Source organism: Taudactylus pleione, unplaced genomic scaffold, assembly GCF_031769625.1.
Source record: "Taudactylus pleione unplaced genomic scaffold, aTauple2 ptg000114l, whole genome shotgun sequence".
Classification (NCBI taxonomy): domain Eukaryota; kingdom Metazoa; phylum Chordata; class Amphibia; order Anura; family Myobatrachidae; genus Taudactylus; species Taudactylus pleione.
The window spans coordinates 1,075,114-1,100,754 of record NW_028284516.1 but is presented as its reverse complement, the minus strand read 5'-3'; the positions used below and the strand labels follow the sequence as shown (position 1 = coordinate 1,100,754).

Sequence of the window (25,641 nt, the reverse complement as noted above, 5' to 3'; positions counted from 1 at the left end):
AAAGTAGCAAAACTGTTTGCAAGAGTATAAACAAATCTATACAGCGCAGTTCCTGTATACTGCACCTGCTGTCCTGTTAGATACATTACATATTATTTTGGGAGGGCATTTCCATTAACTATGATAGGGAAACATAATCTGGACGATGCAGGTTCACCTCCAAGCTATTTAATCAGGGACGCAGAACATAATTCCTACTAATATCCTGATTATTTATCAGGTTTTAATATTGTTGTGTTGTAGAGATCTCCAGTCTCCTTATCCACTGTCTGTTTTAACACATAATACATAGTGCTCTTCTTTATGGGGTCAACCCAAAACAAAGATCAAAACTGGTGTTATAAAAATGACATATAAGGAAAGTAAATGTTTTAATGCACTTTGTGTAGAAAATCCACAAAGCAGTAAGTGATAATGGTGGCGATAACTTTAGGAAGCGCTCTAATTTGTAGAAAACAGAAAAGTACTCATGTATAAAGAAACATAACAACCCCAATGGCTGGCAACCCTGGGGCCTGATTCAGATTTGTACGCAAAGTCCCACTGTTAGAATTCAGTGCATGCGCAGGTCTCTAACTGCGAGTACGCTCGAGGTTCCCCTAAGCATGCTGCGGCCGTTTGGGGACGGGAATGGGAAGGAACCAGCCAGCATTCCTGAAAACATGGACGTCGCCCCCGTTTTCTGGGAGTGGAGAGCCCAGGGTTTTGCGTCTTCCGATGCAGATTTCCTGGCCCCGGCTGAGCAGTTCCAGCGGTCATTCTGAGTAAGCTTAGGCTTACTCAGGTGGCTGCGATGTTGATCCGATGCTTCGTCTTTTGTCCTCAGGCGCCTCCTGCAGCATTGCAATATTTTCTCATCATTGCTGCGTCCATAGTCGCAGCAGCAATGTCAATAGCGTACAACTCTGAATCAGGCCCCTGATCCATAAATCGAATACAAACCCTGACAGATTAAAGCCCAGAGATCTATAATATTACCAAAGTATCAACAAGATAATGTAGGAGAATTTTAATGAGGAAAATCAGTTTCCTGGGAACATTTAATATTAATACTTCTTTCAAAACAAATCTTATAAAACTCTGTGTATTCTGAGTTGCTGTGTATACAGAGTTGCCTGACAATTAAACATATATTTAACATGGTGGCTGACTGCAAGCTTTGTTGCCCTTACTACAAGACCACTGCCCCCATTATTATTGTATTATTATATGGAATTGCTCACACACTCCATTAGAAGCAGAACATGTGGCACTATAAATACAGTAACTGTGCGGCACCCTGTAAACAGCTCAGTGCAGTTGAGTAGTAAACGATCGGTCAGCATGTCAGTGTAGAATGCATTGGACATCACCATGTATCGTGTACGCAGCAGCCGGCGTTCCAGGTGATGGAGCATTTGTACACCTCTGACGACAGTTCACGTACTTGCTGTTGTTTGGCTGTTTGTAGTGCTCTGGAAAACAAAAGAAATGTCTTCTCTTCCTGGCAGGAGATATGGGTCATCAAGTCTCTGCTGCGTGGAAAAGTGTTTCCACTGCATCAGCTCAGACATGGAGATGTTCTTATCCGGCTTCGCTGTGTGTGTGCCAAGCTGGCAACTGCTGGGCATTAACTGCTTCTCAGCGGGGTTATCTGCAATGAAACCAAAGCATTATTTAAATTTAATTAAAGTTTATTACAAAATGAAAAAGTACAAAAAAAAAAAAAAGATCATTGCATATAATTTATTGGGGAGTTTAACAACAACCACATGCAGTATTGACTGCAACAACCTCTGAATGTAATATTTAAATGGCTAGAGTTCAGGAGTGGGGGAATGCTAGGGGAACTCTTGATGACTTAATGGTGTATGAACTCAGTGTCGGGCAGCCAAATAGAAGTGCAGAGGAGGTCAAGGAATCTCCCTCGTATCACTATTAGATCCAGTGATCTAATCGCTGCCTTCATGTAAGCTGCTATATAGTCATGTTAGTTGCTGGGAATGTGTTGTCTGGACCTATTCTGCACCCCACATTTCAGCTACCCCTTAGTTATAAATTATCAGAATTCCCCTTCACGCACTTTTGCTTGCGGCACGCCATGTCCTTATTCTGTTCTGTGAGTGGTTAATTGGTGGGCAGAAAACAAACTGATAGATTGCAGCCACTACAGTGGAATCCACGGCTGTTGCCGACGGCCTGAAGGCAACAGCCACACAACACGTTTCAGCCACAGTATGTGTTTATTACTAGACGGAATCCACCAGCTTTCTAGACCTATACATCGTCTGTTTATTACGTAGTTAAGCTCCGTTTTGATTTAGGATGGTATGTTAAAGGTTTGTTCTGGAAAATGGTCAGTGTGAAAAATAAAACTTTACACCCAATTTAGTTCACTCCTTTCCAATAGAGCTATGGCTTTTCCGGCGAAAGTCTATTTAGAAGGATCATGGCAGTACATGTACTACTGAAAGCCTCCTATCTCCATGTCATTATGGCACCAGCCGGGGACGTCCACAATAAAAAAAATATTTTAAACATTTCAAAAAAAATTTGTATTCGAAAGTGGAACTGAAGTCCAAATCCAGGCTTCCAGGTCCACTGCGCAGGAGTAAACCAGCAAAGCCGGGTCACCCGTGAGCAAATATCAAGGCAGGACGGGCTGGCGAATCAGTAGGACTCTTACCGCTGCCAGCCAGTACCACTCAGCTGCCCCAGTAACATTCTATTAGTACATGATGGCGATACGAAGTATTCTATCAACACTTATGGGAGCATGTTGATAAATATACCCCATCAGACATTATACTGATGTACCTGAATGGTGTTTTGCTTGTAAACAGTCACAATCCAGCAGGTCGTGGGTTATGCAGTCTGACTCTTCATGCAGAGAGAAGAGATCTCGGAGTTCATCCACAGAAAAACGGATATGTTCAGATTTCTTGGCTAAATCGACCACAGCCCCAGAAAGACCTTGTTTACTTATCTGCCTCTGGTAGATCTTTTCCTCTATAGAGCCTGAAACAAAATGGATATCGCACCTATGAAGAGATCAGACAAGCACATATACAGCCAGTGGCACGTCTGACGTTATCCCATGAGACCCTTCAGGAGCTACTACAGAGGGGTAGAAGACGCAAGGAAAAGATGGCTGAATCGGCGAGTCCTGGTGCAGCGTAGGTGTTGTATATGTGGGTACTAATGATTTATCTAAGATTGGTATAGGAACAGTGGTCAGAGCTTTATATCTGTTCGGAAATGCGTTTGGGCAAAGAGAGACTAAGTGGGAATGTTATATGGCACCAGTTTGTAAAAGGGCCCATTTTTGGGTAATAAATGATTTTTTTCTTTTAAAATATCGCCGCTTTAAATCCAGGACTTTTACAGACTCAGGGCCTGATTCATCACGGATCGCAACTGCAACAGCGTACGCAGATTGGTCGATGGTGCGTACTGCACATGCATCGCAGTGTGCGGGCTTGAGTTAGCACTGCGATCGCTCTGCGATCACAGACGCAGAAAGAAAGCCATCGCAGAGTGAGTGACAGGAGGTCAGCGTTTGGAGGTGTAGACGTGAGAGTGGTCGGAGAAACGCAGGCGGGCCTGTCCGTTTGAACGCCGTTGCATGGGCGCGCATAAATTAGCTACTGCGATGACATATGCAGCCTGCGTACTCACCGCCTACAACGAGGTTGGCAATTTCTGAGTAACGTCAGACCTGCAGTAATTGTGCATGAGGTGCCGATGTTACTTGATGTATACGCAGGACTGCAGACTACAGATGTGAGATAGCGGTAGTGGGCGTCTAAGCTGGCTGTGTCCGATGGCTTGGTGATTGCATTAATTAGCATATTTTCAAAGCAGACCTCCGTGCGTAATCCCAGCTGCGATTGCAATAGTGATCTGTATTGAACCAGGCCCTCAGATTACACTTCCCTCTAATTGTGGAATCTTAAGGTGCCCATACACGGTACGTTTTATTGCACGATGTGTACGATATCGATCGATCGTAACGATCAATCGTGCACATTGTGTGTTGTTTTGGTAAGTTTGCGATGCTGATGTGCTTCCCCGCCGTCGTATAGTTGGATCATACAATTTACGGAAAAAACGTAAGATTGCAATCTGTTGTGTAGGATGTATTATGATGTATGTATGATCGTAACGATCAATCATACACCATTTGACCACATCGTATGGAGACTTTCAAAAGGAAGAATTGCAAGGGCAATCGCACAACACATCGTGAGGTGTTTAATCGCACAGTGTATGGCTGGCTTTACATTTAATGTAAAATAGTGCACGTAGGACACAGAGATTCAAAAGGTCCAACACAGAATAACAGGTGATGTAACGCCAACATCAATAAAGGAAGGGGACCTTGGAGCCAGAGTTTCAAGTAACACAGCCAAGCTGTAGGGAAAGACAGTACAATACCGGATTGAACATGAGGCATTAGTAGGGGGAGGCTATATTGCCACTGAATAGGTCACCTGCAAGACTTCACTACTGTGCTTATAAGATAGAAAAGAGATATCAGGGAGGGCTACTAATATGGTGCATAGGCTGCATACCAGAACTTATAAGGTAGTGCTTAGAGGACAGCAGGGTCAAAGGTGGCATGATAAAGGCATTCCAACATATCTAATTTACAGAATATAGCTCAGGATGGCAGAATGCTTTCTTTGTAAAAAAAAAAAAAAGACTGTCTCTAGAACAGGAGGCACCATGCTTAAATTGGAAATGTAAAAGTAGCCCTTTTAGAAAAACTTTTTACAGTAGAGGTAGTGCATGGAACAGTGGCCCTGATTCAGAGCCGGACGCTCTGACAGAGCGCTTGCTCTGAATCAGGGCCGTCCTTCTGGATTCTTAGAGCGGCCTCCCGGCCGCTAATATAGCTGTGGGTGACCACCCACAGCTATAGCGAGCGGCCAGGAAGATGGTCGCGATGGTCAAGACCATCGCGACCATCGGGCTTGCGACGAGACCCTTGTTGTAGGGTCTCGTTGCCGCAAGCCCTAGAGTTCTTTCGGCTCAAACAGAGCCGAAAGCACTCCCACTGACATCACTTGTGATGTCAGTGGGGCCGGCCCCAGACGGTAGGCGTTCCCATGGGAACGCCTCCGTCTGTGCAGCCATGCCCCCGGCACGCCCACCAAAACGATGTTCCTATGCTGTCCTTATAAAAGAAGATACCGCTTACCCATCTGGCAAACTGTACAACACTATACAACCTTTGTGATAGACTGAGAAGTGTTATACAAGCACAGAAAACTCTGCACCGTCCATACATTTGTGGATTCATACACACCAACACTGCCATAACTGACATGCTATGCTATATCATTTCAGCTTTTTCCCTATTAGCACTACTGTAGACAGTGTATTTATGATGTAGGGAAAATGAAAAGCTGAGTTATGACTTACCCTTGTTAACTCTCTTTCTTCAAAGTCCATAGTGTCCACATGGGAGACAATGGGGTGTAGGTGGGACCTGAAGGACCGGACTCCAACAGCAAAGCTTTTCAATCTCAGGCCCTGATTCAGAGCCGGACACTCTGACAGAGCGCTCGTTCTGAATCAGGGCCGGGCATTTTTTTTATTTATTTATTTTTTTTAGAACGGCCTCTTGGTCGCTCGCATAGCTGTGGGTGACCACCCACAGCCATTGTGAGCGGCCAGGATGATGGTCGCGATGGTCAAGACCATCGGGCTTGCGACAAGACCCTTGTGGTAGGGTCTCGTGGCCGCAAGCCCCAGAGAGCTTTCGGCTCTAACAGAGCCGAAAGCTCTCTCAATGACATCACTTGTGATGTCAGTGGGGCCGCCCCAGACGGTAGGCGTTCTCATGGGAACACCTCCGTCTGGGCAGCCACCCCCCCGGCCCGCCCACCAAAGGGGGCGTGCTGTTACTCAACATCGACAGTACGCCCCCTTTAGTGTGAGACCCGGAGCGACGGGTTGCCCGTCGCTATCCGGGTCTCGCGCATGCGCTCTGGGCCACCATCGACCCGGTTGCGAGCGCGCAGCGCTTGCGACCGGGTCTGAATCAGGCCCTCATTCCTTCCCCCTATACCCCACCCACAGCCTGAGCCATAGGCAGGAGCAGGTCAGGAGAGAAGGAAGATTGGTACACTGAAGAATCACACTCTCACACAGAGAAGGGAACCATGAGAAGAAACACTTAGAAGCCAGGTGCATCGGGGCGGATGCCCTGTGGACCCTATGGACTTTGAAGAAAGAGTTAACAAGGGTAAGTTTTACTATAACTCTCCTTTTCTTCTTCAGGGTCCATAGGGCTCCACAGGGGAGACAATGGGGATGTCCCAAAGCAGTTGTTCACGGACAGGAACGCTCCTGAGCTGAGAGGAGAACCCTGCTTCCGAAGGATGCACCCTGAGAGGCATATGTATCAAAGGCATAGAACCTAAGAAAGGTGTGGACAGAAAACCATGTAGCCACCTTGCATAGTTGTTTGGCAGAGGAAACACGCCGGGCTGCCCATGAGGGACCCACAAAGAGAGTAGAATAAGTAGATACTGTAGCTGGCACAGGGAGGCCAGTCTGCGTATAAGCCTGTGAGATAGTCATGCAAATCCATCTGGCCAGAGTCTGTTAGCTGGCCATCCCTTCTTATGGAATCCATATAGGATGAAAAGGGAGTCTGATTTCCTGATGGAACTAAGACGGTCCACATAGATCTTCAGAGCACGGACCACATCCAAGGAGGCCTCACCTGCCGAGAGGTCTGGTGATTGAAAGGCCAGAACCACAATTTCCTCATTAATATGGAAATGAGAAACCACTTTGGGAAGGAAACCCGGGCACGTTCGAAGAACAGCCCTGTCCTGATGAAAGATTAAAAAGAGGGAGCAACAGGAAAGCGCCCCTAAATCTGAGACTCTACGGGCAGATGCTATAGCTAGAAGAAATAGAGTCTTCGCAGTCAGACATTTGACTTCCACTGATTCTAAGGGTTCGAATGGAGGTTCCTGAAGTGCGTGGAGAACCACTGACAAATCTCACTGAGCCACAGGAGGGACAAAGGGAGGTTGTATACGTAGAACACCCTGCAGGAATGTGTGAACATCCGTTAGAGGAGCAATTCTGCACTGAAACCAGATAGAGCAGAAACATGCACTTTCAGAGATACTAAGCAGAGACCAAGATCCAATACGGTCTGAGGAAAGGCAAGTATTCTAGAAACCTTAAAAACCTAAGGGTTATAGTTTCTAGGGGCACACCACTGGAAATATGTATGCCATACCGGTAATAAATCCTGTAGAGGCCGGTTTACGAGCTCTGAGCATGGTCTGGACCACAGAGCTAGAAAATCCCTTGGCCCTTAGGAGGGATGTCTCAAGAGGCAAGCTGTTAAAGACATGCGGGCCAGGTCTGAATGTAGACAGGGACCCTGAGACAACAGGTCTGGTTGTAGAGGTAGTTGTATAGAACGTCTATGGAGAGACTTTGCAGGTCGAAGTACCAATGGCGTCTGGGCCAAGAAAGAGCTATAAACAGGACTGTGCCCCCTTCCTGTTTGAACATCCGAAGAACTCGAGGAAGAAGTGATATTGGAGGGAAGAGGTACGCCAACTGAAAGATCCATTTCACAGATGTGTCCACGAAGGCTGCGTTGGGGTCCCTTGTTCTGGCTCCATGCACTGGAAGTTTGTGGTTGTGTCTCGAGGCCATTATATCCACATCTGGGAGACCCCATCCTGAGCCAGAGTGAGAGCTCTGTAAATGGCTCTGAGTTCTAGGACGTTGATTGGTAAGAACGCCTCGGCCTGAGTCCAGTGGCTCTGAAAGGAGTGCTGGCCGTTCACCACGCCCCACCCTCGGAGGCTTGCATCCGTGGTTAGGATTACCCAGTCCGGGATCGTCCCTTGTCCAAGTGGGACGTCTGTAGCCACCAGGCCAGAGACAGGCGAATCTCTGGGGAGAGACTCATCATCTGTGATCTGAGCAGATGAGGTAGCCCATTCCACCTGGAGAGGATCAGGTGTTGTAGGGGCCTGGAGTGAAACTGAGCGAACTCCACCATGTCGAAGGTGGACACCATGGATCCCAGGGTCTGCATTGCAGAGTGAAATGACACTTGATGACTGTGTAGTAGTCTACACACCTGATGCTGTAATACTGAGATTTTGTCTGCTGTTAGGAAGTTTCTCTGAACCTGAGAGTCCAGAAGGGCTCCCAGATGTACCATTCTCTGGGAAAGTGTCAAGGAAGACTTTTTCCAGTTAATCAGCCAACCGTGCGTTTGTAGAAAGGCAATGGTTATTTTTAGATAGCGGGTGAAGCGATCCTGGGGAGCTGGCCAACAGCAAGAGGTCATCTAAATATGAAAGCAGTCTGATTCCCTGACGACGAAGACTGGCCGTCACAACTGCCATGATCTTGGTAAAGACCCACAGAGCCATTGAAAGGCCAAAGGGCAGAGCCTGAAATTGGTAATGTTGCTGTAGTATAGCAAACCGGAGATATTGTTGATGAGAAGGCGCTATAGGTACATGTAGGTAAGAATCCTGAATGTCCAGTGACACCATAAAGTCCCCAGGCTCCATAGCCAGAATAATAGAGCGGAGGGTTTCCATACGAAACCTGGGCACCCTGATAAACTTGTTCAGAGACTTGAGGTTGAGAATAGGCCGATGAGACCCATTGGGTTTCTGAACGAAGAAAAGGGTAGAATAATAGCCCTTCCCTCACTGTGCGGAGGGTTCTGGAATTATTACTACTGAGAGTAGTAAGGACTGAATGGCCTTTTGGATCAGCAGGGCCTTGCTTGGGTCCCCTGGTGGGCCTGTGCAAAAGAACTGCTGGGGGGGGGTCGCCTCAGGAAGGATAGGGTATATCCATGGGAGACCACTTCTCTTACCCTAGTGCTGTGTTGGCTAACCTTGACACTCCAGCTGTTGTGGAACTATATATCCCAGCATGCCCTGCCACAGTTTTAGCATGCCCTAATAGCAAAACTGTAGCAGTGCATGCTGGGTTATGTAGTTCCATAACAGCTGGAGTGTCAAGGTTAGCCAACACTGCCCTAGTGTCTGGTGTGGTCTGACGCCAGAAATGGGTGAACTGAAGATGTTGGTCTTCCACCCTGGGAGCCCCCAGGGAGAGACTTGCCCCGTCAGACTGAGGGCTTGTCCACAGATTTGGTAGGTGGACGTCTAGAGGCCCAGGTCTGCTTGGTCCTAGGCTTGGAAGCCTTAGTTGATACCTGATGCCTTGAAAAGGACTGGCTTTTTGTTTTCCCTTGAGGACAAAAGGACCGAAAGGATGATATCCGAAGATGGCATTATATGCAGATGTCAGGAATGCCATCTTGGAAGCTGCTAATGCAGTCACAATTTGTCCAGTTATGGACCAAATAGGATATCTCCTGAATAAGGCAGAGACTCCAGAACCTTTTTAGAGTCCGCATCTACCTTCCATGAGCAGAGCCAAACAATAAGGTGGGTTACTACAGAAGTGGCAGATGCTTTGGAGGCTAGGAGAGCCATATCCATAGCTGCTTCACCCAAATAGGAGGCTGCATCTCTAATGTGAGATATGTAGGACAGCTGTTCCCTCGAAGCATCAGAGGGAAATGTCTCTACTAGGGACTCAGCCCAACTCTCAATGGAATTTGTCACCCAGGCCGTAGCCCTAGCAGAACGAGTAACAGCTCTTGAAAGAGAGTATATAGACTTTAGGCAAGCCCCAATCCTTCTATCCGTAGTCTCCTTCAAGGAGGTTGCAGAATGGATAGGTAAGGTAGCATTCTTGACTAAACATGTCACGTGGGAATCCACTGCTGGGGGAACTTCCCATTTAGTGCAATCAGTAGCGGGAAGAGGATAAAAGGAGCTTAAACGCTTAGGCAGCGGAAATCTTTTAGTGGGCATATTCCGCGCCTCACTCATATGATCAGAATGAGGGAAATCTGGTAAAATTACCTTTTGTCATTTAAAAGCTGTCTGTTTTGTCTTAGGAGCAGGTTCTGTCTCTTTTATTTGAAGAATAGATTTTAAAGCTCTTACAAGCGCAGGTATATTCAATTTAGAGGAAGGTTCCTCATCTGCCGAAGGAGAGTCAGAGTGAAAGAGGTCTGCATCTTCTGCCTCCCCAGATGATAAATCAGAATCTGATTGCTGGGTGGACTGGGAAGATTACACGACACGCTTAGTAAATTAACTAGGTAAGGGTCTCTCTTTTTGCAGCATTTGCTGAATGGCTGTAGAGGTCTCCGCCAGACTCTGCACTGAGGTAGACAGTATGTCTAACCATGGGGGATGCAAAGGATTGCAGGGAGTACCTGTTGTGGCCCGCAATTTTTGCCAGCACCTGTGAAAAGGTAGCCCAAGGTGGGTCCTGAGGAGAGGACATCGGGTCTGATGGGCCTGAGGCAGTATAACAAGATGCACACAGTCCATCCTGAATGAGGTCTTCTGAAGTTAAGCCTGCTGAGCAGGACTTACAAGATACCAGAGTGAGGGGAGCGGGCTGCTTGTCATTCTTGCCTCTGCCTGACATGGCTGCAAGAATAATGAAACACCAATCTGAGCAACCCAGATGTATGTGCAATATGGCACACTGAAGTTGGCAACAGCGATATGCAGTAGGTGATAGCCCTCACAAATATGGAGATGTGAGGTACAATGAACCCCTTATAGCTTTCCCTTTCTTCCGATATAACCCCGGCATACTGAGGTATAAGCTGAAAGTCATATGAAAAGGAAAACAGACAGCAGCGCTAACATAAGTCACATACAATGCAGAATGTACAATATAACTGCAGTGGGCACTAAAATCAACTACACAGACCGCAGTGGCTGGTAGGCAGAAAATAGCTGCCGTGAGTCTCAGAGAGGACGAAGGGTGAGGGAGGAGTGCCTTGTCCCCTATGCTGACTTCAACCACCGGGTCCCCTGGCCCTACAAAATGCCCTGTACCAGTAGTATTTATGCCCTGGTGGTCAAGTTGAGTCCCGGACAAGCCAGTGTCCACGTCAGCGCCTCCAGTCTGTCTCCCAAGACCGGAGGTAAGACCTTGAGAAAGGCCATCCAGGCAGAAACGCGTTGGAGTTATCCCATACATCCAAGCATTTGCTGTTTTTATTGTGGCTACCAGTACGAGTGTGCGCTGCAGACTAAGAATATCCAGACTGAACTAATTACCCATTCAACACACGTGACCACCGATCGGGTGATCACATCACGGAGGAGACTACTAGCAACTCTACCATCTGGAGGAACATAGCCGGCAGGGGAAGGAGCGGTGAATCCCAGGGTGAGACAGGTAAGTCACCGGTTACACAGGGGGAGACGCACGGCACGCTACTCAAGTGAGCGGCGGTGCCGGGCAGTCTCCCGTTGGACACAGTGTCATCCCCGGTGTTGCAGGTCGGAGGCGGCTTGGTCATTCAGGCAACCTCCGATACTGACACGGTGAGCGGATCACACTGCAACCAGGAGGCTACTGCTCCCCGGCATATACACCGTACTCTTGTCCCCGTGAAGATCATCCCGGGCACCATACCTCAGACTGAACTTTTTACCACCTCTTGCTGCCACTACAGCGGGACGCCGCTTTCTGACTAAAAGACTGACATCAAGCATCCAGATTCATTTGGGATCGTGCACGCCAGTGCACTTTATCACTTTTAGTATGATCACCCCTTGGCCTGATATTCACTATCCATTTACTATATCCTGACACATATATCCTATGGTCCTTGATTAGTCAATGCTGATTTGATCTCATTCCTAACTGATCTGGTAGGATATTGTTTGTTTGTGTGCATGTGCAGATTTTCCACTCTACATGGTTTAGCCACTTTGAGAATAAATCATTTTTTATTACATAATATCCACATTGTCTACTAAGTATTTGTTACATATTGTCTTATCATACCATACGTGCTAAACATAGATTAACTTCATACTTGGTTCATAGATACCGCTCGTTAGTAATATTTGCTAGCTGAGCGCAGTATATCTTTTTCTCTGTAAGACTGCACAAACACGCGGATCCCCGCGAGCGGGGTTCCACCTTATTTGTTCCCGGCTGCAGTCTGGGGTCCAGGGAGCATCTGCTAGCTAGGTCCCCCTCAGAGCCTGGCCGAGAGTACCTAGCCGAGGGCTGGTGTCACGGCGCCGCAGAGGGGTGATGGAGCAGAAGTGCAGTCGTCCACTGGACTGTGTCGTGTTGCTGCTCATTGTAGATAAATAAAAAATAAATGAAATCATTAAAGTAAGCTTGGGCTGCTTAATAGCAGCCCCCTGTTAAAACGGTAATCCAACTCCTGACGGACATCAACGAAACAGAGTTGCCCTCAGGCTGTGGGCAGGGTATAGGTGGAAGGACCGGAGCATCCTAGGATTGAAAACCTTAGCTGTTGGTGCCCGGTCCCCCAGGTCCCACTTACACCCCATTGTCTGCCCTGTGGAGCCATATGGACCCTGAAGAAATTAAACTTTACATATATCAAAATCATTATGACACTGAGCAATATGTTGCATTCATACAACATATATAAAACAGGGGTGCGCAGATTAACATTCCTCTTTTGTCCTTCTTGATTAGCACCATGTTTTTGGGCTTAGTTGACCTTTCAAGTTGTCATTCGAACGTCATCGATTGCCAATAATAAATAATTTGTGTTTAATACTTTGTGGCTTTCCATATTCTCTTAAGACTGTAAAGTTGTCCAAGGCAGTCACAAAGCTACTGAAAAACCTATTCATTGATACATTTGTTTCATCTCAGATTGCTCCAAAAGGGAAACAAAAGTTTTCCCATAAAAGTTAAGTTTGTATGGAGGGAGTAGGGTAATAGGGTCTGGACAAAGATGTATGACCCCTAGCACCAAGTGTGGGAGAGAAAAATGAATTATTGCCTATTCTATACACACAGTGGGGAAAAAAAGGCAAATTTTAGTTAATAGCAATAATGGAAACAATGTATATATATATATATATTTTTTTTTTTTAAGTTCCACACAGCCACCCACATATGTACACCATGAAAGTCTTACTTCTCACCTGTGGTTAGAAGCCTGTAGATACGTACAGTGTGCTTCTGACCATCTCTCCACACACGAGCCATTGCCTAAACAGGAATAAAAACTGTATTTAACCATTTATAATAATAGCATCATTATTACTACAATCATAGATACATTTAGGCAACATGAACCTATCTAGCCCATCTTTGTAGGGTTAAAGGGAACCACATGAAACAGGTGAGAGAAGAGGTGCTGGATGTGTACATTTCAAAGCATAGCATTTACTTTGAATATAAGAATTAGATATCTGGACTAATCATTTAGGAAGAAGGATTTCTTTGCAGAAGGACAGCATCTAACTTGTTCTGAGCACATAGGTTTCAGATCAAAATAAGACAACAGTGCCACCTGCTGGAAGAATGCTGTATGACTAAACACCTCACTGGCTGCTGTAGTCTCATCTTTCTCCACCTTCTGCCTATTCTTTGCTCTTCCCTTTCCGCACTGCTCACCAGGCACTTCTCTCTCATGGATGTTCTGGCCATTCTCCTCTCCTTACAATCACTCTCTGCACCTAAAGTTCTCACCTTGACTTGTCTGACAACTGGGGTCTTATAAAAGTACCTGGCAATCTGGTCTGTGTAAAGTGAATGATTATGGTGTCTGTGCAAAGTACCTGGCTACAGGGTCTGCACAATGGATCCAGCTAAGCCCCAGTAATGACGCTATGTAGGTGCCAATAGATGATCAAGGTTTACACATCTGCCCAGATACAGATTACCATTCATAAATGCTATGTATATATTGTCCCTCTCTCTCTCTATCCATCTATATCTCTGGGTGTTGCATGGGTTATTCAGTGGGCTTCAGTCACAGACAGGAGGGAACAGTCCTGTGCATCCAAACAACATGAGGGGGACAATCAGGCAGCCAGTGAATAAAAAGAAAATCTGTTCCTGGTTAGGAGGCCCATGCCCTGCCGATGTCGGACGCAGCTGCACCGTGCATGTGTCCTGATTGTGTCCATACAGAGGGCCTGAACCAGATACATAAGCCGATGGTTTACGTACATCACCGATGGGTGGAGATCTGCATATTGCCTACGGTCGCAGTACCCCTGGGTTGCACGACTGACATACTGCGGCCGTTCGGGGCTGGTGACTACTAGCGTTCTATTGTCTGTGTCTTCTAATGCAAATTTACTGGCCTCAGCTACAGAGCCGATATGGCCATTCTGAGCAGCCTTGGGCTTACTCACATGGCCACGTGACGGTGATCTGATGCTGTGTCTCCGGAAGCAGCACTCGGATCTGCCATGTCGGCAGTGGGCGCCTTTTGCCCTCAGATGCCTCATGCGGCATTAGCAGGAGCGGTTGGGCGTCTGTGTACCCAACCACTTTCATGCTCACGACACTCCCATAACACGCCCATATGATGGGCCATCTTTGTGTATGCGCTAAGACACCTCCCTCTCACGACAGCTACATTCTCAATACACTTCTCCATGTGTGCGTCTGAAATCACAACCAAAACTCTTGGCCTGATTCAGGGATGGACGCTATCTGCATCGCTGCTGCATCCTTGGTTTAACCAGCACATACTCCAACTAAATCCCTGAGATATCACAGGTTTCTAGTGACCTAATAGCTGCAAAATCATGAACTGGCCTCACTACAACTGCAATGACGGACGATGATAGAAACTGATAAATGTGGTGGGAAGAAGCCCTCTATAAGCCTGAGAGTGCAGTCATCCCCAACAAGGTCCCTATACTGCAGGAAGTGAAACAGCTCCTCAGAGTCCAAGCAATGAACAAGCTGTATATTAGCAGTCACTTGTCTCTACGGGCAAGCAGCCATATTGGAGAATGTGACCAAACTACACTCTGTGGCAAGAGATATCATCAAGAGAGCCTGATTGCATATGTATAGGGACTAAAGCCGGGTACACACTATACGTTATATCGTACAATATATCGTCCCAACTCAGATCGTGGTGATATATCATACACATCATTTAGTGTGTACGCCCGATCAGTCATTCACTGCATTGTCCCATCTGCTGTTCTGCACGTCAGATGGGCTGATGCAATGAATGATGCAGTGCTGATACATGCAGCATGTAATGATACATCGCTGAGTGTACGGTGCGCACATGTATTGTTACAGCACACTGCCTCTTCGCCCCATCATATGGTGTGGACCCAGCTTTACAGTGTGTGTGAATGTGTTTGAGTTCCCCTACTTGGCAGATATGACACTCTTACATTCTATTGGGATCTACTTATTTTTGTGTCCCAGGACAATGGCATGCTTAAAGCCCCAGAAAAATGGCAGGCTGACCCTTAGGGTCACAAGAATGTCAGGCATGCTGATTGTTGGCATCCCAGGACAATGGGTCCCAGGTACACCGACCAATGGGGTTCCAGAACTATGACCGTTATACTGACCATTGGGGTCCCACGACAATGGCAGGCAGACTGACCCATGGGTTTCTAGGACGATGACAGTTAAATTGGCCATTGGGGTCTCACAACAATGGCGGGCAGACGATCTTTGGGGTCTTATGACAATAGCAGGCACACCTGACCCTTTATGTCTCACTACATTAATAGGCAGAATGACCCTTGGGGTCCCAGGTCAATGAAACACTATCCCTTGTGTGCTCCCAGAAAATAGCATGCTTGGAGGCTCATGAAAACAGTCCCGGCCAATTGGGTTCCCCATGACAATAAGTCACGTTGAACTTGTGTTACTGAACAATGGAATGCTGACCAATGAGGTCGCAGGACAATGGGCACATTAACTCTTGGGGTCTCAGGATAATGCTACCTTCAGTCTATACCCTCAAATGCACATAATACATGGTTAGGTCCATGTAGTGACATATATAATGTTCAGTGGAAAAAGGAAATAAGACAAGAAACAGTGCATCAGATGTTTGCTTACACAACTAAGATTTATAATTCTAGCTAAATAAAGAAGATATCGGAGGACTGTAACATAACGAAGCATTCGGCAGTAAAATGGGGCATATTACTGTGCATACCTGTATGTCATTAGCAGGATTCCAGTCAATATCATAGAGAATTAAATGAGATGCTCCAATCAGATTCAATCCCACCCCTCCAGCTTTGGAGCTAAGTAGGAAGATAAAGTCTGGCGAATACTTGCTGTTAAACCCATCCACAATTTGCTGCCTATGGGTAACTGGTGTCTGTCCGTCCAGCCTGGTGCACTTGTACCCACGCTGCTGGCACACGTCTTGCAATATATTCAATGTCTGTGTATAATTAGACACCAGAACCACTCTGCAAGATACATTCAACCACGTGTTCAACTTGTACATTCAGAGTAACATAAATATGCAAAGTGCTAACAAGTAAATATTAAGAATCAAAATAAAGGTGATCAAAATAATTTTACTTGGCCCCATAATGTACCCCACAATATTGAGGCAAGTACTATGTCCTTCCCAAAAGATGTGTTTTACTACTAAGCCATATTTGTATATTACATCTGCCTGTTTAGCATCCATGAAAGTAATATTTTAAGCAATGAAACATTGTAAGTAACAATGTCAGGATGGCGAAAATTAAGCAAAATTAAAATAAACACACTTCTGATATCGCAGGAATAGAATTACCATAATAGTTAATACATACACTTGTATTTTTACACTAATTGCTATATTCTTCTTGTCATTGGGGTGGAGAGGGACAAACTACATTTTTCTTTTAAAATGTGCTATGAGGCAGCAGTAAGTGATGAGTAAGGTTGTATGAGGCAGAAGTAAGGGGTGAGTAAGGCTGTATGAGGCAGCAGTAAGTGATGAGTAAGGCTGTATGAGGCAGCAGTAAGTGATGAGTAAGGCTGTATGAGGCAGCAGTAAGGGGTGAGTAAGGCTGTATGAGGCAGCAGTAAGTGATGAGTAAGGCTGTATGAGGCAGCAGTAAGGGGTGAGTAAGGCTGTATGAGGCAGCAGTAAGTGATGAGTAAGGCTGTATGAGGCAGCAGTAAGTGATGAGTAAGGCTGTATGAGGCAGCAGTAAGGGGTGAGTAAGGCTGTATGAGGCAGCAGTAAGTGATGAGTAAGGCTGTATGAGGCAGCAGTAAGGGGTGAGTAAGGCTGTATGAGGCAGAAATAAGGGATGAATAAGGCTGTATGAGGCAGAAGTAAGGGATGAGTAAGGCTATATGAGGCAGAAGTAAGGGGTGAATAAGGCTGTATGAGGCAGCAGTAAGTGATGAGTAAGGCTGTATGAGGCAGAAGTAAGGGTTGAGTAAGGCTGTATGAGGCAGAAATAAGGGATGAATAAGGCTGTATGAGGCAGAAGTAAGGGATGAGTAAGGCTATATGAGGCAGAAGTAAGGGGTGAATAAGGCTGTATGAGGCAGAAATAAGGGATGAGAAAGGCTGTATGAGGCAGAAGTAAGGGATGAGTAAGGCTATATGAGGCAGAAGTAAGGGGTGAATAAGGCTGTATGAGGCAGAAATAAGGGATGAGAAAGGCTGTATGAGGCATAAGTAAGGGGTGAGTAAGGCTATATGAGGCAGAAAGTAAGGGGTGAGTAAGGCTGCATCTGGCAGAAGTAAGGGGTGAGTAAGGCTGTATCTGGCAGAAGTAAGGGGTGAGTAAGGCTGTATCTGGCAGAAGTAAGGGGTGAGTAAGGCTGTATGAGGCAGAAGTAAGGGGTGAGTAAGGCTGTATGAGGCAGAAGCAAGGGAGGAGTAAGGCTGTAGGAGGCAGAAGGGGTGAGTAAGGCAGTATAAGGCAGAAGGGGTGAGTAAGGCTGTATAAGGCATAAGTAAAGGATGAGTAAGGCTGTAGGAGGCAGAAGTTAGGGGTGAGTAAGGCTGTATAAGGCAGAAGGGGTGAGTAAGGCTATGTGAGGCAGAAGTAAGGGATGAGTAAGAATGTATAAGGCAGAAATAAAGGATGAGTAAGGCTGTGGGAGACAGAAGTAAGTGATGAGTGAGGCTATAGGAGGCAGAAGGCTGTATAAGGCAGAAGTAAAGGATGAGTAAGGCTGTATGAGGCAGAAGGGGTGAGTAAGGCTGTAGGAGGCAGAAGTAAGGGGTGAGTAAGGCAGTATAAGGCAGAAGGGGTGAGTAAGGCTGTAGGAGGCAGAAGTAAAGGATGAGTAAGGCTGTAGGAGGCAGAAGTAAGGGGTGAGTAAGGCTGTATGAGGCAGAAGGGGTGAGTAAGGCTATGTGAGGCAGAAGTAAGGGGTGAGTAAGGCAGTATAAGGCAGAAGAGGTGAGTAAGGCTGTATAAGGCAGAAGTAAAGGATGAGTAAGGCTGTATAGGGAAGAAGTAAGGGGTGAGTAAGGCTGTATGAGGCAGAAGGGGTTAGTAAGGCTGTAGGAGGCAGAAGTAAGGGGTGAGTAAGTCTGTATAAGGCAGAAGCAAGGGTTGAGTAAGGCTGTATGAGGAAGTAGTAAGGGGTGAGTAAGACTGCATGAGACAGAAGTAAAGATGAGTAAGACAGTATGAATCAGAAGGGATGAGTAAGGCAGTATGAAGCACAAGGGGTGAGTAAAGCTATGTGAGGCTGAAGTTAGAGTTGAGTAAGGTTATCTGAGGCAGAAGCAAGGGATGAGTAAGGATGTATGAGGCAGAAGCAAGGGATGAGTAAGGCTGTAGGAGGCAGAAGTAAGGGGTGAGTAAGGCTGTAGGAGGCAGAAGTAAGGGGTGAGTAAGGCTATATGAGGCAGAAAGTAAGGGATGAGTAAGGCTGTATCTGGCAGAAGTAAGGGGTGAGTAAGGCTGTATCTGGCAGAAGTAAGGGGTGAGTAAGGCTGTATCTGGGAGAAGGGGTGAGTAAGGCTGTATCTGGCAGAAGTAAGGGGTGAGTAAGGCTGTATCTGGCAGAAGTAAGGGGTGAGTAAGGCTGTATCTGGCAGAAGTAAGGGGTGAGTAAGGCTGTATCTGGCAGAAGTAAGGGGTGAGTAAGGCTGTATGAGGCAGAAGTAAGGGGTGAGTAAGGCTGTATCTGGCAGAAGTAAGGCTGTATAAGGCAGAAGGGGTGAGTAAGGCTATGTGAGGCAGAAGTAAGGGATGAGTAAAGATGTATGAGGCAGAAGCAAGGGAGGAGTAAGGCTGTAGGAGGCAGAAGTAAGGGGTGAGTAAGATGGTATAAGGCAGAAGGGGTGAGTAAGGCTGTAGGAGGCAGAAGTAAGGGGTAAGTAAGGCTGTATGAAGCAGAAGGGGTGAGTAAGTTTGTATGAAGCAGAAGGGGTGAGTAAAGCTATGTGAGGCTGAAGTAAGAGATGAGTAAGGTTATCTGAGGCAGAAGCAAGGGATGAGTAAGACTGTATGAGGCAGAAGTAAGGGTTGAGTATTGCTGTTTGAGGCAGAAGTAAGGGGTGAGTAAGGCAGTATAAGGCAGAAGGGATGAGTAAGGCAGTATGAGGCAGAAGGGATGAGTAAGGCTGTAGGAGACAGAAGTAAGGGGTGATGAAGGCTATATGAGGCAGAAGGGGTTAGTAAGGCTGTAGGAGACATAAGTAAGGGGCGAGTATGGCTATATGAGGCAGAAGAGAGTAAGGCTATGTGAGGCAGAAGTAAGGGGTGATTAAGGCTGTATAAGGCAGAAGGGATGAGTAAGGCTGTAGGAGACAGAAGTAAGGGGTGAGGAAGGCTATATGAGGCAGAAGGGGTTAGTAAGGCTGTAGGAGACATAAGTAAGGGGCGAGTATGGCTATATGAGGCAGAAGAGAGTAAGGCTATGTGAGGCAGAAGTAAGGGGTGATTAAGGCTGTATAAGGCAGAAGGGGTGAGTAAGGCTATAGGAGGCAGAAGTACGGGGTGGGTATGGCTATATGAGGCAGAAGGGGCGAGTAAGGTTGTAGGAGGCAGAAGTAAGGGGTGAGTAAGGCTGTAGGAGGCAGAAGTAGGGGTGAGTAAGACTGCATGAGACAGAAGTAAAGATGAGTAAGACGATATGACGTATGGCTATATGAGGCAGAAGGGGTGAGTAAGGTTGTAGGAGGAAGAAGTAAGGGGTGGGTATGGCTATATAAGGCAGAAGGGGTGAGTAAGGTTGTAGGAGGCAGAAGGGGTGGGTATGGCAATATGAGGCAGAAGTAAGGGGTGAGTAAGGTTGTAGGAGGCAGAAGTAAGGGGTGAGTAAGGCTGTAGGAGGCAGAAGTAGGGGTGAGTAAGACTGCATGAGACAGAAGTAAAGATGAGTAAGACGATATGACGTATGGCTATATGAGGCAGAAGGGGTGAGTAAGGTTGTAGGAGGAAGAAGGGGTGGGTATGGCTGTATAAGGCAGAAGGGGTGAGTAAGGCTGTAGGAGGCAGAAGTAAGGGGTGAGTAAGGCTGTAGGAGGCAGAAGTAGGGGTGAGTAAGACTGCATGAGACAGAAGTAAAGATGAGTAAGACGATATGACGTATGGCTATATGAGGCAGAAGGGGTGAGTAAGGTTGTAGGAGGAAGAAGGGGTGGGTATGGCTGTATAAGGCAGAAGGGGTGAGTAAGGCTGTAGGAGGCAGAAGTAAGGGGTGGGTATGGCTATATGAGGCAGAAGGGATGAGTAAGGCTGTAGGAGGCAGAAGTAAGGGGTGGGTATGGCTATATGAGGCAGAAGGGATGAGTAAGGCTGTACGAGTCAGAAGTAAGGGGGTAAGTAAGGCTGTATGAGCAGTGTTCTCCCCAGAAATTTTTTCCAGCCGGGTGGCATCCAAAAGTAGCCGGGTGGGGGCCTTCGCAATTACGCGCTCCGGGAAAAGGGGCATCTCCCAGACCAATCCAGCCCGACATGTCTCAGGCTGCTCCCCCACTGGCTCTCAGTCAAAAGTGCCCATTATGCAGTGCCCCCTGTATTTGTGCCCTTTATACAGTGCCCCCTGTAGTTTTCCCCTTTATGCATTGCTCCCTGTAGTTTAGCTTTGCCCTTATGCAGTGCCCCCTGGCTGAAGTAGTTCCCCTATGTAGTGCCTGCAGACTGGTCCCTTATGTAGTGCCCCCAGGCTTAAATAGTGCCCCCAGGCTGGCCCCTTTATGCAGTGCCCCCAGGCTGGCCCCTTTATGCAGTGCCCCCAGGCTGGCCCCTTTATGCAGTGCCCCCAGGCTTAATTAGTGCCCCCAGGCTGGCCCCTTTGTGCAGTGCCCCCAGGCTGGCCCCTTTGTGCAGTGTCCCCCAGGCTGGCTCCATTACAAAATGCCCCCAGGCTGGCTCCATTATAAAATGCCCCCAGGCTGGTCCCGGTCCCAGCACTTACCTTTACTTGCTGGCCGGTCTCCCGCTCGCCGCTGCTGCTACCACGCGCTGACTGGATCTAACTAGATCCAGCAGACGCGCGGGGAAGGCTCCTCACGTCGCGCGTGACGTCATGACGTCACCCGCGCAGTGCATCACTGGGAACGCTGGCCTCTGAAGTGATCGGAGGCTTCTTTAGCCTCCGGTCACTTAAGAGGCTAGTGTTCCACAGCGGGGGTCGGCAGGGAAAAGTGCAGGGCGGCAGGCTGTTTCTGCCGGGCGATGTGCCCGCAGAAAACAGCCTGGGGAGAACACTGATGAGGAAGACGTAAGGGATGAGAAAGACTGCATGAGGGAGAAATAAAGATGAGTAAGACGGTATGAGTCAGAAGTAAGGGATGAATAAGGCAGTATGAAGCAGAAGGGGTGAGTAAAGCTATGTAAGGCTGAAGTAAGAGATGAGTAAGGTTATCTGAGGCAGAAACAAGGGATGAGTAAGGCTGTATACGGCAGAAGGTGTTAGTAAGGCTGTAGGAAACAGAAGTAAGGGGTTAGTAAGACTGTATGAGGCAGAAACAAGGGATGAGTAAGGTTGTATGAGGCAGAAGTATGGCTATATGTGCTAAAAGGGGTGAGTAAGGCTGTATGAGGCAGAAGTAAGGGGTAAATAAGGTGGTATGAGGCAAAGTAAGGGATGAGCAAGGCGGTATGAGGCAGAAGTAAGGGGCGAGTATGGCGGTCTCCAACACGACACTTAAGAAATATATGAAAACTCTTGATAATCTGGATAATGTACTTGGGAAAGCAGGGATTGATGGGAAATTTCGACTGATTATCAAAGGAGGAAACTTCATTAAATAATTTTCTGCAAAACTTCCCTGCCAACTCTTAGGACTGGAAACACTTCATAGGTCTACAATCAGCAGTCTGTTATGCATTGATAAATGATCTACCAACAGAACCCATAGTGAAATTGCCACATACAGAAGTGTATATATAGTTGTACATACCGCTCAGACGGGCTGTGTTCCCTTATTGCGGATAACAGCTTTGTTAACACCTGCAGCTTTCCAGACTCAGACTCTGAGAGTTTACCGGCATTATAATCATGGGGAAAGAGCTGAACTAAACTCTCATAGAGGCTCCGTTCTTCAGTGTCCAGATTTGTGCTCTTCTCCTGAAATAAAGCATAAAAGGAATCAAACACAGCTGTTTACTTGTTTTATTATACAGGGTGGTCCATAAATGTGGAAACACCCTTATTAAAAAGAAATATTTATTCAGTTTCTACACATATAAGGGAGTGGGGGGAAGCTTTTCAGGGTATGTCACCAGTATGGCGGCCATTTTGAAGTTGGCCATCTTGAATGCAACTCTAAATTTTTAATTGGGATGGTAGTCATGTGACATATCAAACAGATGCAGAATTTCCTAAGAAAAACAATGGTTTTCTTCATTTTAACATATCTTTATTAATTCTCCCTGTGGAGCCTATGGACCCTGAAGAAAAAATAATAAGAGATATGGTAAGAACTTACCTTTGTTATCTCTATTTCTACGAAGTCCATAGGGTTCCACAGGATACCTTGGGGTATAGGTGATGACGTCAGTCTTCAGGCACCACAGTGTTAAAGTTTTCAGCCTCCCAGGATGCATCTGGGACCCTCTCCTATACCCCGCCCCCGGGCCAAGGCATCTCAGTTACGTCACAAGCCATAGGCCGGAGGAGGAGAAGAAAGAGAGAGAAGAAAGATCTGGACACTCACGAAAATCACATTCTCACCATAGGGAGACGGAAAAACCGGTGACCAGAATAAAGCCCATCTGCAGTACAGGTGCGACAGGGCGGGAGTCCTGTGGAACCCTATGGACTTCGTAGAAAGAGATAACAAAGGTAAGTTCTTACCATATCTCTTATTTTCTACTGCAGGGTCCATAGGGTATCCACAGGACACCTTGGGGATGTCCCAAAGCAGTATCCTTCAAGGGTGGGGATGCTCCTGTGCTGAGAGGAGAATCCGCCGCCCGAAGGAAGCATCCTGAGAGGCAAAGGTGTCAAAAGCGTAATACCTCACAAAGGTATGGACAGAAGACCACGTAGCAGCCTTGCAGATCTGAACTGCAGAGGCACCACGTCTAGCTGCCCACGAAGGACCCACAGACCTAGTGGAATGAGCCCTCACAGAGGAGGGAACTGAAAGACCTTCATGAAGATAAGCTTCTGAAATTGCCATACGAATCCAGCCTGCCAAAGTCTGCTTTGAAGCAGGCCAACCTTTTTTACGGAAGCCATAGAGGAGAAACAAGGCGTCCGACTTACTAAACAAAGAAGTGCGGTCCACATAAATCTTTAAGGCCCGCACAACATCCAAAGTGGCTTCACCCACTGAAAGTCCAGGTGAATTGAAAGCCGGCACAACAATTTCTTCATTGATGTGAAAACTGGATACCACTTTGGGAAGGAATCCCGGACGAGTGCGAAGCACCGCCCTATTCCTATGAAAATTCAGAAAAGGGGGTCTACAAGAGAGAACCCCTAAATCCGAAACCCTTCTGGCCGAGGCAATGGGCAGAAGGAATGTGGTTTTAGCTGTAAGCCATTTAAAGTCCACTGAGTCCAGTGGTTTAAACGGCGGTCCCTGGAGAACTCTCAGGACCACAGCCCAATTCCAATGCGCCACCGGTGGAATAAAAGGTGGCTGTATGCGAAGAACACCACGCATAAAGGTGTGCACATCAGAGAGCGCAGCAATCCCACGATGAAACCAGACTGACAGGGCAGACACCTGCACTTTCAGAGAAGCCAGGCGAAGCCCATGATCCAGTCCATCATGTAGGAAAGCAAACACCCTAGACAGGCGGAACTCCCTAGGGGAATACCCTCTAGGTCTACACCACCGGAAGAAAGTATGCCACACACGATGGTAGATTCTTGCCGAGGAAGGTTTACGAACTCTTAGCATGGTTTGCACCACAGAGTCAGAAAACCCCATGGACCTTAGCATGACCGTTTCAACAGCCACGCCGAGTCAGGTCCGGGTGAAGACAAGGACCCTGTGACAGCAGATCTGGTCGTAATGGTAACCTCAGAGGAACGTCTACTGACAGACTCTGGAGGTCGGAGAACCAGTGCCGTCTGGGCCACTCGGGAGCTATCAACAGTAGCGTACCTCCTTCTTGTTTTGAATTTCCGTATTACCCGCGGAAGTAGGTAAAATGGAGGGAAAAGGTAGGCAAACTGGAACGTCTACTGGACGGACAGGGCATACACCAGAGACGCCTTTTTGTCTCTTGTTCGAGACCCGTACACCGGCAACTTGCTGTTGTGCTGGGACGCTATGAGGTCTATCTCTGGAAGACCCCACTTGTCCACCAGACTCTGAAAGACGTCCTGGTGTAAAGATCACTCTCCCGGATGCACGTCCTGCCTGCTGAGAAAATCCGCATCCCAGTTGAGGACTCCCGGGATGAACACTGCTGATATTGCTGGGAGATTGTGCTCCGCCCAGACCAGAATACAGGACACTTCTGCGAGTGCTGCCCGCTTGCGGGTTCCTTCTTGCTGGTTTAAATAGGCCACCGTGGTGGCGTTGTCCGACTGGACATGCACAGGGTGACCCTGGAGAACCGGCTGTGCCAGCTGGAGAGCACTTAACACCGCATGGAGCTCCAAAATGTTTATTGGAAGCTCCGCTTTCGCCCGAGTCCACCTGCCCTGAAACAAGTGTGGACCCGCGACAGCTCCCCAGCCCCGGAGACTGGCGTCCGTTGTTAACAGGACCCAGATCGCCACCCAGAACGGGCGACCCTTGTTGAGGTGGGTCGTCTGCAACCACCAGGTTAGAGACAGGCGAACGTCCGGAGTGAGCCCCATCATCTGGGACTTGAGACACTGAGGCAACCCAATCCATCTGGACAGGATCAATAGCAGCAGAGGTCTGGAGTGAATTTGGGCATATTCCACCATGTCGAATACGACACCATTGAGCCCAATAACCTCATTGCCGAGTGTAGCGACACTCGACGACACTGCAGACAACTGCGCACCCTCAACTACAAAGTAAGGATCTTTTCCTCCGTCACAAAGATCCGCTGCTGCCTGGAGTCCAATAAGGCCCCGAGGTGCAGGATCCTCTGAGACGGGGTGAGAGTGGACCTCTGCCAGTTTATCAATCCAGCTGTGACGTTGCAGTACCGCAATCGTCAGATCCAGATGGTGTAAAAGAAGCTCTGGAGACCCCGCCATCAACAGGAGGTCGTCCAGATAAGGCAACAGTCGGACTCCCTGCATCCGAAGGAGAGCCGCCATGACCTTGGTGAATACCCGTGGAGCAGTCACCAGGCCAAAAAAGGCAGCGCCCGGAACTGGAAATGTTTGTTGCAGATTGCCAATCTGAGGAACTGCTGATGGCGCAGAAGAATAGAAACATGCAGGTAAGTGTCCTGGATGTCC

General features: G+C 47.4%; 1 protein-coding gene across 4 annotated transcripts in view; it reads right to left on the bottom strand.

Moving 5' to 3' along the window:
* Positions 1-358: 358 nt before the first annotated feature.
* Positions 359-25,641, bottom strand: part of RAD54B (RAD54 homolog B) — a 98,147-nt gene continuing 72,864 nt past the window's right edge. For all 4 annotated transcript variants that reach the window (XM_088471365.1, XM_088471369.1, XM_088471368.1 and 1 more), the window contains exons 11-15: positions 22,199-22,365; positions 16,025-16,286; positions 13,014-13,080; positions 2,797-2,997; positions 359-1,633 (exon numbers count right to left, since the gene is read on the bottom strand). In XM_088471365.1, coding sequence (XP_088327491.1) covers positions 1,419-1,633; positions 2,797-2,997; positions 13,014-13,080; positions 16,025-16,286; positions 22,199-22,365 — 912 coding nt within the window. In that variant the 3' untranslated portion in view covers positions 359-1,418. The remainder of the gene's footprint in view (positions 1,634-2,796; positions 2,998-13,013; positions 13,081-16,024; positions 16,287-22,198; positions 22,366-25,641) is intronic.